Here is a 14,706-nt window from a genome sequence, read left to right on the forward strand (position 1 = left end):
TAGACCCAGAGGGAATGAACTCCACAGCTGGAACTGCAAGGGTGGAAAATTATTGGAAGGTGAAGGGACTTGAGATTTTAAATTTCCTGGCTAGCTGGTGCTGGGTTATACTTAATTGTACTGCTGCACTTTAGTTATGATGGGGTACTATTTCCAATTAATTTTAAGTTATGTCAAAAGCACCTAGAGCACACACAGATGCACCCTTTTTGAGCATTTGTATAAATCCAAAAAAGAAATAATAAACTGTATTTGACTAGCACATTTGAACTACATTCTTGGTACAGTTCCTGTTTCATTAAGCCATGCAAAGTACCTGCTACTGCTTAATGAATTCTGCAGTGACAAGTATTCTTAGCACAGCATTAGCAGCATCAGTGAAAAATTAATGAGCAATTGATAGTGAAAGCAGTTAGATATTCCAAAAAAGAAAACTCTTTTTATAATGTCTAGATGTACAGTACTAATCAGTTTCATAACGACTCTCAGCACCATGCAAATTAGAAATATGATTTTTGATGGCTTTCAGATATATCCAAATAAACTAAACATTTTATGCCCAATACATAAAGAAGATGGGAGTATGCAAATATTCTTCTTACTAGAATTTGAGCTGTGAAATATACTGTATAGTTTATAATGCAAAAGACATACAATACTGTACAGGGTTATGATAAGAACCTTCCATATTAGCAATATACTTTCACTTAATTGAATCTTTCCTTAATTTACTCCTCCTGTGAAATTTAACCAAAACCTTAGCAATCAAATAGAGCTAGATTGTGTGACCCTTACTCACACTGGTGAATATTTACACACAAGTGACCCCACAGCTCCAAGTAATTGCCCAGCAATGTGGGAAAGAATTTAACAAGGTAGCCCATCCTTTGTATTAAAAATAACACAACCTCCCACCCTCTTACTCCAATTTGCTTGAGGCAGATATTATTGGCTAGTTTGATCTCTGACTAGAAAAGCTGCCACTGATTTAAGGAAAAACAATATTCTGAATGAGACAGAATAGAGTCTAGGCCCAATTTTCCTCATTTAATCTGTCCAACTATAGAAACATCAATGCGAGCTGTGTTTGCATAGCCAAAAGTAGAATATAGCCTTTAAACTGTATTCACTATGGACCAGATTCTGCTCTCCCGTACAAATATCCATCTCCTTAGCAGTGGTATAAATCAGGGGTAATTTCAATGAAGTAAAAACTGTGTGAAATTCTCGTCAGATTAACTGACTTCAGTGGGAAGCTGACGTGTATCTGTGGATGGAGTTTGGCTCATGGGAACTACGACTCCAAATCTTGAGCTTTACGCTCAGTCCTTGCTCAGGCAGGGTCTCATTGAATGTCAGTGGGAGTTGTCTAAATAAAATCTCAGGATGTGGAATAAAAGCTGAGTTATAGCAGATGTTGTGGATATTATAAAGTGCTATTATGTACTAGGTAAGATGTGATATGAACCCTGCAGGCGCGGGCCATTTATTTCAATCAAATTCACTCACTTCAGTACAATTGATAGGAAAAGATTAGCTAAAATAAGAGGAAGGCACTGCATAAATGAGCACATGAATGAAATATGCACAGGCTCAGTCCTTAATTTGTGCCAGGGCTTGCCAGGGCTGATCCCCGGCACCTCTAACCTTGGCAGTTCATAGCCCCAGCACCTCTGGGCTTGCTGCTTCAGTTATGAATGTAAAAAAATTGCTTGAGCTCTGGCACCTCTTTCATTACAAATTAAGCACTGCACAGTCTGCTCTTTTCAATGGACAAATAAACGATTTTTACAATGTGATTGAAGAATGTGATGGTGAACACTACAGATAGTGTTGTACATGTAAGTAGCAATGACAGCCCTGAGTAAACACCATGGACCAAATTCAGATGCAATATGAGCAGGTTGGACTCCATTTAACTCCATGTACACCCAGTCTGAATTAGGCCTTATATATATTTTTGGTTACTACTGCTACAGAACTTATATAATATTTTGTTTTAGTTAATGTGTGTTAATCCATAGAAATATCCTTTTTCTTCCCTTCATTGTAACAACATGATTCAATGGAAAATTACTCATGAGTCGAACATAATACAGTGGACTCCCCAATATAAAATTTGAGATGGCTTGAACAACTTTCAGTACTTCTCAGAGTGGAACACAAGCAGGGTGACAGAGGGGAGAGCACTAGATCCTACTGTTACTGTAACCAGAGATGCTTACAGTATGTCATTGCCATGAAAAGGAAGGGGTTGGGACAGAATGGATTCTTTGCTCTAAGATGATCATCACCACCTATCCTTTTACACAGAAAATGCCCAGCCCATGTTGTGGCTGTTTCTAACATGTCACGGGACAGAAGCCCCCCACTTTCTGAGAAGAATGGGACAGTTTATGACAATACATGCTGCTCTCCAACCAAGTGCAGTTAAGGAATTACATGTCCACATTTATTTGGTCGCCCTCTCTTTCTATCCTCAATGAAAGTTCTATAACTAAGAACAAGAAACAATGTTTATATTGCAGGGGGCACTGGTTGGGTTAAATCAGGAGGCTCCTTGTACAGGAGTTCTAGATTGGAGACGACGGTGTGGTGCCCTGCATCCAGCATACCCACACACAGGGCAGGCATAATCTATCTCCCAGCGCTGGGGAAAGTGGGTGTTTTATGCTGCAGGCAGTGCTGAGCGGCCCCAGAAGGGGCATTACTCAGCAGAGGAGGGGCTATGCCTCATATGCTCACATGCTAGGATGACTGTGCTAAGAGGAGTGCTTTAAAATGCTGTAGCAAGATTTGCTATGCACCAGTGTTCCACACAGCACTCGAGGCATTATACCTTTCATAACAGGCTCCCACTTTGCTCACCATAAAATGCGCTGACAGTGATCATAACTTCAGTGAGAGTCTCACAATATTTGGTTTGCATTTTTCTTAAAGCCACAGTTCCCAGAATTATGGAATTAAGGGAAAATCTCAGCTTTCATATAAAAACCAACAAAATAAAAGGAATTTTCTGTCCCTCACAGCTGCAGAGAAGAGCTTGAAAGTGTGAACACTCAAAAACCAGAGGGAAAAAGAAATGACTAAACATGATTTTAAGTCAATCTCATGATTTTTCATGGCCTAATTTATGAATTTGAAATGCTTGAGATGGCAATATTATAACTATCAACTGTGGTTATCTGTAATTATTTGTTCCACACAGTTTTGGTATTTTTAATAGCTCAGAGAATAAAGACTTAGTCTGTATGGGGGGAGGAAGTGGTCCTTTATTTCAGTTTAGCAGGCTTGTTTTTGTCATGCAAGGAGCTTGCTGTAGGAAATAATTCATCCTGACTCCTCTGTCATGCTTCAAAATCCAAAGGAAGAAAGAAGGCATCCGGATTCCCAGCAGTTAGGGATCAGAGGGAGGGGGCCAAGTTCCAGCAGACAGGAGAAGAAGAAAGCAACAACTGCTTATGAAAAGCTGTCAGCTGTGATGCAGTGACCCTACTATACCCAGGCTCTACTGAAGGTATGTCTTCACTGCAAAGTGATGAAGCACAGGTAGGAATAATCCTGTTAGGTTAAATCTATCTAGCAAGGGTAATAATAATATTGTAGACATGGTGGCATGGGCTTGAAATCAGGCTAGCTGCTTGAGTAAAAGCCTGCCAGGGACCGTGGATACTTATTTAGGTTGCTAGTGATGGACCGTGCCATAACACCTTCACTACTATTGTTAGCTGTGCTAGCTAAGTTAAAGCCAGTATTGGGTATGTCTACCCTTGCTGCAATCACACCTTCACTTGCAGTGAAGACATAGTCAAAGCCTAGTCTACACTTAAAGCTTAGGTTGACAAAGCTACAACTATGATGACCTAACCCCCAGTTTTGAGTCGGTGTCCATCAACCTAGCTACCGTTGCTTGGGGAGGTGGAGTTCCTTCTGTTGCTGAAGTCTGTGTCTACATTATGGTCTTAGTATAGCTATGCCACTATAATGCTCATAGTGTAGACATGGCCTAAGTGGGATGCAGTTGGGTGGGGACCCCCAGCCTCAATGGCTGAAGGAGGGATTTGACCTGAAAAGACAGCCTGTTGATAAGAGAACTGGTTCAAGTGGAGGAAGAGGGAAAAGTGATTTTTTTCCCCACATACATAGCTGAGCCTGTCCTTCCCACATTGGTGTTGGCTTGGGCTCCACCATTCCTGCTGGCAGATCTGGAATGTTGCAGGGGGGAGGGGTGGGCACAGGCCAGAGATTCTACCACCAGAAGGAGGTTAGAAAGGAAGGGGATTAGTTGCTGCAGCGACGGGTGACAGCCCTGGGATACTCCAGTTCCCTTATTAGGGCCAGTGGGTAAAGGAGAGGAGGAAGCAGTTCCCCTACTCGTTACCCAGGGTCCAGAGCAAAGACCTAACTGAACCTTTCTTTAACATAGGGCTGGACTTCAGCTTTTTTGCTGCTTTTGTTCTTGGTAGTGATATCAGCTGCCTTCCAACCTCTTTCTGTTTGAACTGGCTTAAGTGTGCTGGCCTGCCTTTTAAGACTCCCCTCGCCACTGACACTCAGCTTGGGAGACTACACTAGTCCTATGGTCACCAATGACACAAGAGCTCTCTAGCCTAGGAGAAAAGGTGTCTTTTAAAATCAAGTCAGGTACCTCGAAGTACCTAACCCCATTTGACCTACCACTTAACTAGATGCAGTTTAAGGTCTTGTCTAGACTAGGATTTCAGGTGTGACGTTAGAACATGCCAGCTGACCTGTGTTAACTAACGTGCTTTAAAAGTCTAGTGTAAAGAAAACATACTGCCTTAATGTGCTAAATGGGTTGAGCCTAATGGGGAGCCTAGCACATGTTAAAGGCAGTGTGCCTTGTCTACACTAGTCTTAACTAAGGGCTAGTCTACACTGGCAACACTAAAGCAGCAGTGCTTTAACGTGGCTTGTGTAGTCACGGCAGAGCACTGGGAGAGAGCTCTGCCAGCACTCTAAAAAAACCCACCTCCATGAGAGGCGCGGCTCCCAGCACTGGTGCACTGTCTACACTGGTGCTTTACAGCACTGAAACTTGCTGCGCTCAGGGGTGTGTTTTTTCACACCCCTGAGCGAGAAAGTTGCAGCACTGTAAACTGCCAGTGTAGACAAACCCTAAGACTTGCTTCAAATTCTAATCTAGACAAAGTCTAACACCTTTATAATCAGGTTAGCATCAACCCCTGCCAGGTAACATGATGGTAAGGGTGTTAAACTGCATCTAGACTAGGTGTTAAGCAGGGTTTCAGATGGGGTTAAGTACCTCCAGGTACATGCAAAATCAGTTTAGTTATTTTTGGGCAGATGTGTGTGTGGACACTCTTATTTTGAAATAAAAGTGGTTTGAGGTTAGCCACTTTCATTCTGAAACAACAGTGTCCACACAAAGACATGCATCAAAATGACTAAATTGGTTTCAATTCACACCTTTTATCATTTCAGTGCAAGTTCACAAGTGGACCAAGACTCATCCGATTAAACAAACAACAAAAAATCCCACAATTTTCCCACCGAGTCTGGACAGAACCACAGAATCAACCTCTCAACCATGATCAGCTTGAGGACTCAAAAAACATCTCTTGGATGTTTGAGAGCATCTCTTTTGTCTAACAAGTTACTAGCTGGCATCCTATTGGAGGCAGTGGCTGTTTCTTAACCTTCCTATATCCGTTGGATGACACACTGACTTGTCTACATGAGAGAGCTTACAGCAGCATAGCTGTACAGATACAGTTGCATCACTATAAGATCTCTTGTGAAGTCACTCTATGCCACTAGGAGAGATCTCGCCCATTGACATAAACTACCCCCAATGAGCAGCAGTAGCTATGTTGGCAGGAGAAGTTCGTCTGCTGACACAACACTGTGCTCTCTACCACTTATTCCGGCAAAACTTATGTTGCTCAAGGGGGTGTTTTTTCACACCCCGGAACGACATAAGTTTTGCCATAACTGGTAGCGTAGACATGGCCTTATAGGTCTCCCATATTTCTCTATTCTTGGATTAAGGAGACCCCTACAGTAGGCTTCCTGCTTGGCAGCTGGGACCATGACAGCAGCACCCAATTCCCTTCTGACCCTTACAATAAATTACTGCTAAGTTCACCACCTCTTTAGACGGACTTGAAGGAGGATAGCTAGAAATGTAGATATACGCCAAAAGAGAACTTCCTAGAGGTTGGGAAGAGCTGAGAGGATTCTGTTATTTGAAGTCCACTATAGCTCTCATTCTTCAAATCTGATTTTTCCATGATTTTCCATGATTTTTCTCTTTGATCCTACACCAGTGGGTGCTCTAGAAAAACTTAAGACAGATTTCCCAGTGAGGCCCCATGATGTGACGTGGACTGTTATGTCTTACCATGCTCATTCTCATGCATAGACGTTGGGTTGTCATATAGGCAAGTTACCACCTGTGTGCATTTCACAAAAAGGTTTGTCCTGCAACAAAACCTTGGGCTGAGTTTCAAAAGTCTAAACAATTTTAGCTGCTTTTCCACATACGCCCTCCCCATAGAAAACTATCCCATCAGCTGGCCTAAACATCTGGGGCAGCTTGCAGGCCTGCTAACTGCAGGACTCCGCATCAATTAAAATGGTTAATCATGATCCCAACAAGGTGGCTTGCGATAATTGTCTAGCTCCACTGGGCCAACCAGAATGTCTCAACAGATGATCTTTTGAAAGCATTCTTTGCTGAAGTGCCAGAAACTCAATTTTGAGATGCAGGTTATTTTAGGGCCTCAGACAGGCTACTTCTTTAAATATAAAAAGTGACTGAATAGTGTTGACTTTTTTTTTCTCTCTCTTAGCTGGTCTAGGACTGGAGGGCTGTGAGCATCACCAAAAAGTCAACTGACAACATGTGAATGCAATTATATCAATGATAAACACAGTAGAAATGTACAAAACTCCAGTTCATTGATCTGGAGTTTTATTCTTGTTGATTTTTTCTGTACTTACTGGTGGACATTGTGCAAGTTTATCAGCTGCCACCAACTGAACATTTAAGTGTTTACTTTGTGACTTTCCTCTGGATTTAATCAGTCGCTGCAAAACCTGAGAGAGAAAAAGAGGAAAACATGAGTATAAGAGTCAAACATCCCCAGATACAAGAGATCCAAATGCCAATGACAGGATTAACCAATGTAATAAGGTCTTATTTGTATTACATTTAATATAATATAATGGATCAAATTTTGTCATCAGACAGATGCAAATTCTTCAATTTACTTCACTAGGATTTGTGCATGTTTATCTCAGCATAGGATTCGTCCCAAAGCATATTTTCCAAATGCAGTTTAAAGTGTGATTTTGCTTTGTTCTGGTTCTAAGTACTAGGTTATTGTCAACAAATATAATTTTCTACAGGACTATTTTCCAATGCTCCCTGAAAATTATGCAGTTGCACCAGCTTGATTATAGCATAACAGTAATAGTATATTATGCTGTGCAATACTGATATTATGGTGACAGTCTGCTCGGAAGTATATTTTGATACAGAAGGTTTTTTAACACCCACAGTTCATATTACCTCATTATTTTTTCCTGCAGTATGCTCATTAATAGAATTTAGGGGCTGGGAGAAATTAGGAATTCTAAATTCTTTATCTATAAACTATAAAAGAAAATTATAGTATCAAACACCCTGCTCACAAGCCTTTGGGTGAAAGACTTCAAAAAGAAAAGTGTGCCCTTGACCTTTGTGCTCTTAATCCTCCCCAACTCACTTGCCAGATAACTTTCCATTCAATAGAATGGGCGTAGCTAGTACAACCAGCACCATATCAGGAAAATTCAATAGCAGTCAGCAGGGAATATGCAAATTATGTACACTGAGTTTACACTAAGAACTTTATATTATTATAAGTGCATTAAGGGGTGCTGTTAAAACTTCAATTATGCTGTTTCCTTACAGAATGTGAGCCAGATCCCCAACTGACATAAATCACCCTACCTCCATTTGCACCACGTGAGGATTCAGACTTTTAGTTTTAGAAAACATGTAGGTTTTCTGGAAGAGCGAGTGAAGGATCTGGAAAAAGTTATTCACCCTGAAGTCTATGGTACTGAAGTATAATGCTAGATAATAGTAGCCATCCTTAACTGCCAATAGTTAATGTAACAAGAAGCAAATTGTGAAAGAACACAAGTAGTCAGGTATTGACTGCTAAACCAGTATAGGGGCTACAGGCTTGTCTATATTAAAACTTTAAGAAGTTTCATTAAAATTGTTTTTTAAATGAAAATTGGTGCAAACCCCTGCATAGACTCTCTCATATCAATGTCCTCCTTGTTTACATTATTTTAGCTTTATTTAGTTAGTAACTGAATTATGCTATAATCAATATAAGCCAGGTTTAAATAGATTTAAAAATACATCTTCAGTTTAACTGGTGCAATAATACAGACAAGGCATAAGTGTGCAAAGGTTATTAAGAACCTTAAAGCAGCACTTTAAAAAAATCACTTTTGTGGCTTTTGTGCTCTACATGAAGAACCCAGAGGACATCCCAAAAACCACAACTGGCACTACCTAGTGTCCTGGTTGGGAGTCTCAATAGAAGCACCAAGGACTGATCTAATCTCTCACCTCTAGAGGTGGCCCTCCAAGGGAGAGTTAAGGCACATTGGTGGAGTGAGGAGAGATGGCACTTGTTCTGAAGATGAATTAAGGGCTTAAATCTCTATGGCTGTCAATGCAGCACCTTTCATGAACATTAAACTCACTACAATTGTAACTGAAAATAAATATCTATTTTCAAGGTGAATAGTTGCATGAGGATGTTAAACACAGAAGGATTCCCCCTCTAGGGAAAAGAGAGAAAAAAATAAAAAAGGAACCACATGAGACAGGCTTAGTCATGGCATTTAATGCACTACTGGAAAGGGCTCAGATATTACAGGGATGGTCCTGTATAAGAACCTGTATACAACAGAATGGTTTTCTTCTGATATGAGCACAAAGCTCTCATTGGTGTCAACATGTGCATTTTGAGGGGGAAAGAGAACACACCCTATCTCAGAGGACAACGAGCATGTAACATTTTAAAAGTAAAATGCATGTATTTTAAAGATGATTGTAATTACCTTTGGAGATGACACTTTAACATGAACAATAATCGGTGCTAAAGATGTCTTAATAAGTTGTGCTGGATGATTGATAGTATCCGCATCTAGGACAACCAGCTGTAAGGATCTTGCCAACTCAAAGATTCTTTCAATTTCACTCTGCACTTCAGCTAAACAACAACACCAAAACCGAAACAACAGGTCATAACTGCTCTACCCCAATACTGTTTAGAAAAATAAATCACATGTGCCATTGGTTTTGGTGTACAGTATATGTACAATATATGGACTTCATGTATAAATAAATATTTGTGATTTACGCAGGAGACTAGAACAGGCGATGCAAGTACAAAACATACATTTTTAGACTGTTTTTAAAAATGCTACTTTGGTCCCCAAATACGCTAATGGTAATAAGCCTCATGAATGAGGACTGTTGTTGGCAATGTAACTCCCTTGATGTTACATTAGCTCATATGTTTTGGGAGCACCCCGTATCAAGAATTTCTGATATAAGTTGGGTCATAGGACCAATTTGATATTGGATGCTAAATTGGAGCCTGCCCCCTTAAGTTTCATTCTTGGATATATTTCCAATATCTAGAGATTACCTGGTAACAAAACAGCACGGTTCCAAAGTGGAGCTTTAGTGGCTAAAAAATTAATCATGCAAAAATAGAAAAGTGGATCCCCACCAAATATTGATGCCTGGCTCAGGGATATGGCTGACCTCGCAGCTAATGAATGACTGGCATTCTGCAGAAACGGAATGCCTGAAAAATTCAAAGCAATTTGGGCTGAGTTTTTGGAGGTCTATGATTAACATAGACGCTGAAGAAAGATCACTTTCCTGCCCCTCACTTTATACTAACCCTATTTATTTATTTTGCATACTATGATTAATCTGGTATGTTGGTATATTTGCTGTATTTGGAAATAAAAAAAATTATAGTCAGTGTAGTCTATCCACCTAACTGCTACTTCAATAATCTATAAAGCATAAGGTTACTTATTAAGATTTGTTCTTAGGCACCCCTAAGCACACACAGACTCTAAATCAGTTAGAAACAATATGGTTCACCCAATAACCTGGCTACATGACCAAACTAATTATTTCTAAATATTTCATAGTTGTTTTCTTAGCACTATTCGTGACTTAAAATACAAAATCAGTCACTCAGAATGAAGCAAACCTTAATGTACAAGGCCCAGAAAAGGTTCTAAGTATGCCTTACTAATGTTCCACTTAGGCACTTAATATGAAGCTTCCATAGTGCACTGAGCTTTATCCAGCCACACTGGGGTGAATTTTATCCCCAGGAGCCTTTTTCTCCCATCAGCACATATGAAATTTGGATTTACCCATTTAAATCCTCTGCATCAATAAAGGAACAGATCACTTGGAGTTAAAATCAGATACAGTTTATGGGCCTGATCCAAAGCCCACTGAAGTCAATTACAAAGGCTCTTCTTATTGACTTCAACAGGCAATGGATCAGGCACAAGTGAATAAGATACTGGTGCATAAGATACTGGTGCCAACAAGTTCTGGTGGACTGCTAAAAAGGCCTTTCATCTGGAAATCTCACAAGCTCTATGGGATCCCATAAAGCTGTAATCCAGTTTTTGCAAGAACCTGCTGGTTTCCAGTGGCTGATACTATAGGCATCTCATGATTATAATGGAAGGGCTCATGACATTTAAAAGCTGTCACTTTGCTCCAGGACGTAACTATGTGCAGTGCAGTACATGTGCTAACATCTTACCTAAACTGGACCTGGTATTCGACCGCTCAATTATTGCCCTCTTGCTCGGATTATTTAGGACAGACCTCTTAGCAAGAGAAATGTCGGCTGTCACTCTAGTTATTGATATCCTATGAATAAGAACACAGGAAAGAACAAAAACACTGCAGTCATATTTTTACTGTACTGTATGTGATTTACATCTACTTTGTGTTGTAGAATGTGAACATAGTATAACACCAATCAGATGTGTTTTATAGTTGAATTATATCATCATTAAAGTAAGAAAGAGGCAGAAAGAAGCTCTCCTTTCAAGTAAAACCTATGATACTCAAGCACTAAAAAACCCCCACACCATTGTACGTTTGTCTATTTCATTTTTAACTGATAATATATACGTGTGAAAACATCATTTCTAATACCACACTCACTACTACATATATTTCTCTCTCTCTTTCTGTATGTAGCCATCCATCTACCTATACTGAGACACTAACACAAACTTTTCCCTGTGCTAATGAGGTGTGATTAGGGTTGCCAACTTTCTAATCACAAAAACCCAACACCCTAGCCCGGCGCCTTCCCCAAGGCCCTGCCCCACCATGAAGCCCCTCCCCCGCTCACTACATTCCCCCGCTCTTCCCCTCCCTCCCTCACTTTCACTGGGCTGGAGCAGGGGGTTGGGGTACGGGAGGCGGTGAGGGCTCTAACTAACAAGGGGGGTCCGGGATGGGGCCAAAAATGAAGGCTTCAAGGTGCGGGAGGGGGCTCTAGGCTGGGGCAGGGAGTCGGGGTGTGGGAGGGAGTGAGGGCTCCGGCTGGGGGCTCTGCGGTGGGGCTGGGGATGAGGGGTTCAGTGTGTGAGAGGGGGCTCTGGGCGGGTGCAGGGAGGGTGCGGGTGCTGGCTGGGGGTGCAGACTCTGGGCTGGGGCCGGGGATGAGGGGTTAAAGGTGTGGGAAGGGGCTCCAGGCTGGGCAGCGGGGCCGAGGAATTTGGAATGTGGGAGGGGGGCTGGAGGTTGAGGCAGGGGGTTGGGGTGTGGGAGGGGGTGAGGGCTCTGGACTGGGAGTGCTTACTCTGGGGGGGAGCCGGGGATGAGGGGTTTGGAGTGCAGGAGGGGGCTCCAGACTGGGGGGGTGGGGCCGAGGGATTCCGAGTGCGGGAGGGGGCTGCGGGTTGAGGCAGGGGGTTGAGGTACGGGGAGGGGGGGAAAATGAGAGTTCCGGCTAGGTGTGCAGACTCTGGGGTGGGGTCGGGGATGAAGCGTTCAAGGTGTGGGAGGGGGCTCTTGGCTGGGGCAGGGGGTTGGGACGTCGGGGGGGTGAGGGCTCCAGCTGGGGGTGCAGGCTCTGGGGTGGGGCCAGAGATGAGGGGTTTGGAGTGCAGGAGGGGGCTCAGGGTTGGGGGGGGGGGGTGCTCAGGCCTGGGGCAGGTGATTGGGCCTCAGGGTTGGGGCACGGGTTTACCTCGGGTGGTTCCTGGTCAGTGGCGCAGCAGGGCTAAGGCAGGCTGCCTGCCTGTCCTGGCACCGCACTGCACCCTGGAAGAGGCCAGCAAGTCCAGGTCCTAGGCGTGGGGGCCAGGAGGCTCCGTGTGCTGCTCTCACCTGCAGGCACTGCTCCCCCCACCCGCAGCTCCCATTGACTGGGAACCGGTTTCCGGCCAGTGGAAGTGCTGAGCTGGCGCTTGGGGGCAGGAATAGCGTGCAGAACCCTGTGTCCCGCCCCCACCTAGAACCCGGACCTGCTGGCTGCTTCTGGGGCACAGTGCGGTGCCAGGACAGGTAGGGACTAGCCTGCCCTGGCCCTGCAGCATCGCCAACCGGACTTTTAACAGCCCGGTCAGTGGTGCTGACCAAAGCCATCAGGATCCCTTTTTGACCGGGTGTTCTGGTTAAAAACTGGACAGTTGGTCACCCTAGGTGTGATATCAAAAATTATTTCACAAGCTAAAGTGGATCTCAGGCCAAGTAGAACAGCTGAGCCATAATAAAATAAAATAATAATAATACTTCATCTTCAAAGCATTTTATAAACATTACTTAATCTTCAAACATCCCTCTGAGGTAAGTAAAGAATGTAATCTCCAATTTACGGTTTGGGGAATGGCAACAGAGAGATTCTATCTACCTAGGTCTCATAGTCATTAATGGATTTATTCTCACAAACTCTCGTGAGGTAGGCAATTGTTGCCACTTTGCAGACAGGGAACTGAGGCACAGGGTTGGGTTACTTGCCGAAGGTCACAAAGGAGCGTCTGTGACTGGTAATTAAAATGAGGTCTTCAGGATCCCAATCCAGCGAGCTATCCCCTATACTATGCATCCTGCATTCTAGAGCAGGCTAGTTAAGTCACTTGCCCAAGGCTGCAAAGGAAGTCCATATCAGAGGCAAAATTAGAACACAGGCTTGGAAGCTGGGACATTCTAACCACCTCTCTCTGTCACACTTATGCACACATGCACCAAGCTGGACTATACGAAGTAGGTCACTGCAAAGAATACTCCTCACACTACAGGCTAGAGGGTGGCATTCAGTCATAGGCCGAAGCTGGAAATAGCGTTGAGGGATCATTTTGCAGGGAGGGAGGGTAGAGTGGTGTGGAGAGGTATTCCTCTGTACCTCAGGAAGCACAGTTCTTCTCAGAGCTGCAAGTAGCACATGTCACGTGCACTCTGTGGCTGCCCAGCTCTGTAAACTGATGTAGAATGGGAGAATATAGTGGAGCCCCTTCCCTAACACATGAATGCAGCGATTACAATTGTTCCTAATCCTTGAGTGGACTGATACAAGGGGAGTGTGACGGGATTTAACTCCCACCATTGGCAAGGCAAGGGAAAGAACACCAATTAGTCATACTCTGCACCTGGAGGAGGTGCCTCCTGGCCAGAGAAGGCAAAGTTGGCCTTATAAGTAGACTGAGGGAGCTCAGTTGGAGAGAGACTGCAGAGGAGACAGGTCTCTCTGGTGGAGGGAAGCCCGGGGATAAGGTTTAAAAACAGACAAGAACACTACCGGGGCAGGTTAGGCTTCTGCAGGAGGAGGCCCTGAGATAGAGCCAACAAGGGGACTACACTGAAGCCTCAGAGGGTCAGAAGGGCTATTACTCTAAAGATTTGTTTGGCCTTTTATTTGGACTTGTTTGTGCTATCCTGGAATGGGCTTGAAATGACTTTTCTGTTTGAAATTTCTTTCGAATTTCTTTTAAAATGTTAAAAAATGCTGGAAATCAGAAGAAAACATTTTTGTTTAGGGTTGAATGAAACACTTTGTTCAACTAGAAATAATTTTTTTAAACTTTGAAATTAACCAAAAAAATTTCAAAAATTTAGCTTTTGGTTCCACTCAAAACCATTTTTTAAATATTATTTTTCTGAATTGCCAGTGAACCCAAACAAAATCTGTTATTCACATAGCTCTAGAGCAGTGGTTCCCAAACTTTAACAATCTGTGAACCCCTTTCAATAAAATGTTAAGTCTCGCAAACCCCATCCTAAAAATGAGTATTTCCAGGGATTTTCTCCTTTACTTGAGTATAAATTATAAAAAGCAGTGATCTTGGAAATATAAAATTTGTTTTATTACTTGCTTATTACACACTATTTATTAATAATTATTAATCATTACAGTATTTTTATTACATTATGAAAACGGCAATGCTCTTCCAAGATCTTACTTTTGTAGCTTGTATCACTTTGAATAAGCCTGTTATAAGACAAGGCTCCTATGTTTCATCAAGGAGTATCAGATGTGAAACAGCATGAAGATATTTAAGAAGTTAACTCAAAGAGTTCCTCCTACACAAACATTCAGGTCTTGAGCAGTCCAGGCAAACAACGCACGTTACAACAAAGCTTAAAGTTGT

The 14,706-nt window shown here is 42.6% G+C and overlaps 1 protein-coding gene across 7 annotated transcripts in view; it reads right to left on the reverse strand.

Moving 5' to 3' along the window:
- Positions 1–14,706, reverse strand: part of CACNB4 (calcium voltage-gated channel auxiliary subunit beta 4) — a 192,560-nt gene that overhangs the window by 23,875 nt on the left and 153,979 nt on the right. For all 7 annotated transcript variants that reach the window (XR_005227333.1, XR_006284898.1, XR_006284899.1 and 4 more), the window contains 3 exons: positions 10,863–10,972; positions 9,115–9,266; positions 6,988–7,083 (listed from right to left, as the gene is read on the reverse strand). Coding sequence is in view for 4 of the 7 variants with exons in the window: in XM_037912550.2 (XP_037768478.1) it covers positions 6,988–7,083; positions 9,115–9,266; positions 10,863–10,972 (358 nt within the window). In the remaining 3 variants the exon portion in view is untranslated. The remainder of the gene's footprint in view (positions 1–6,987; positions 7,084–9,114; positions 9,267–10,862; positions 10,973–14,706) is intronic.

Source organism: Chelonia mydas, chromosome 11, assembly GCF_015237465.2.
Source record: "Chelonia mydas isolate rCheMyd1 chromosome 11, rCheMyd1.pri.v2, whole genome shotgun sequence".
NCBI lineage: Eukaryota > Metazoa > Chordata > Testudines > Cheloniidae > Chelonia > Chelonia mydas.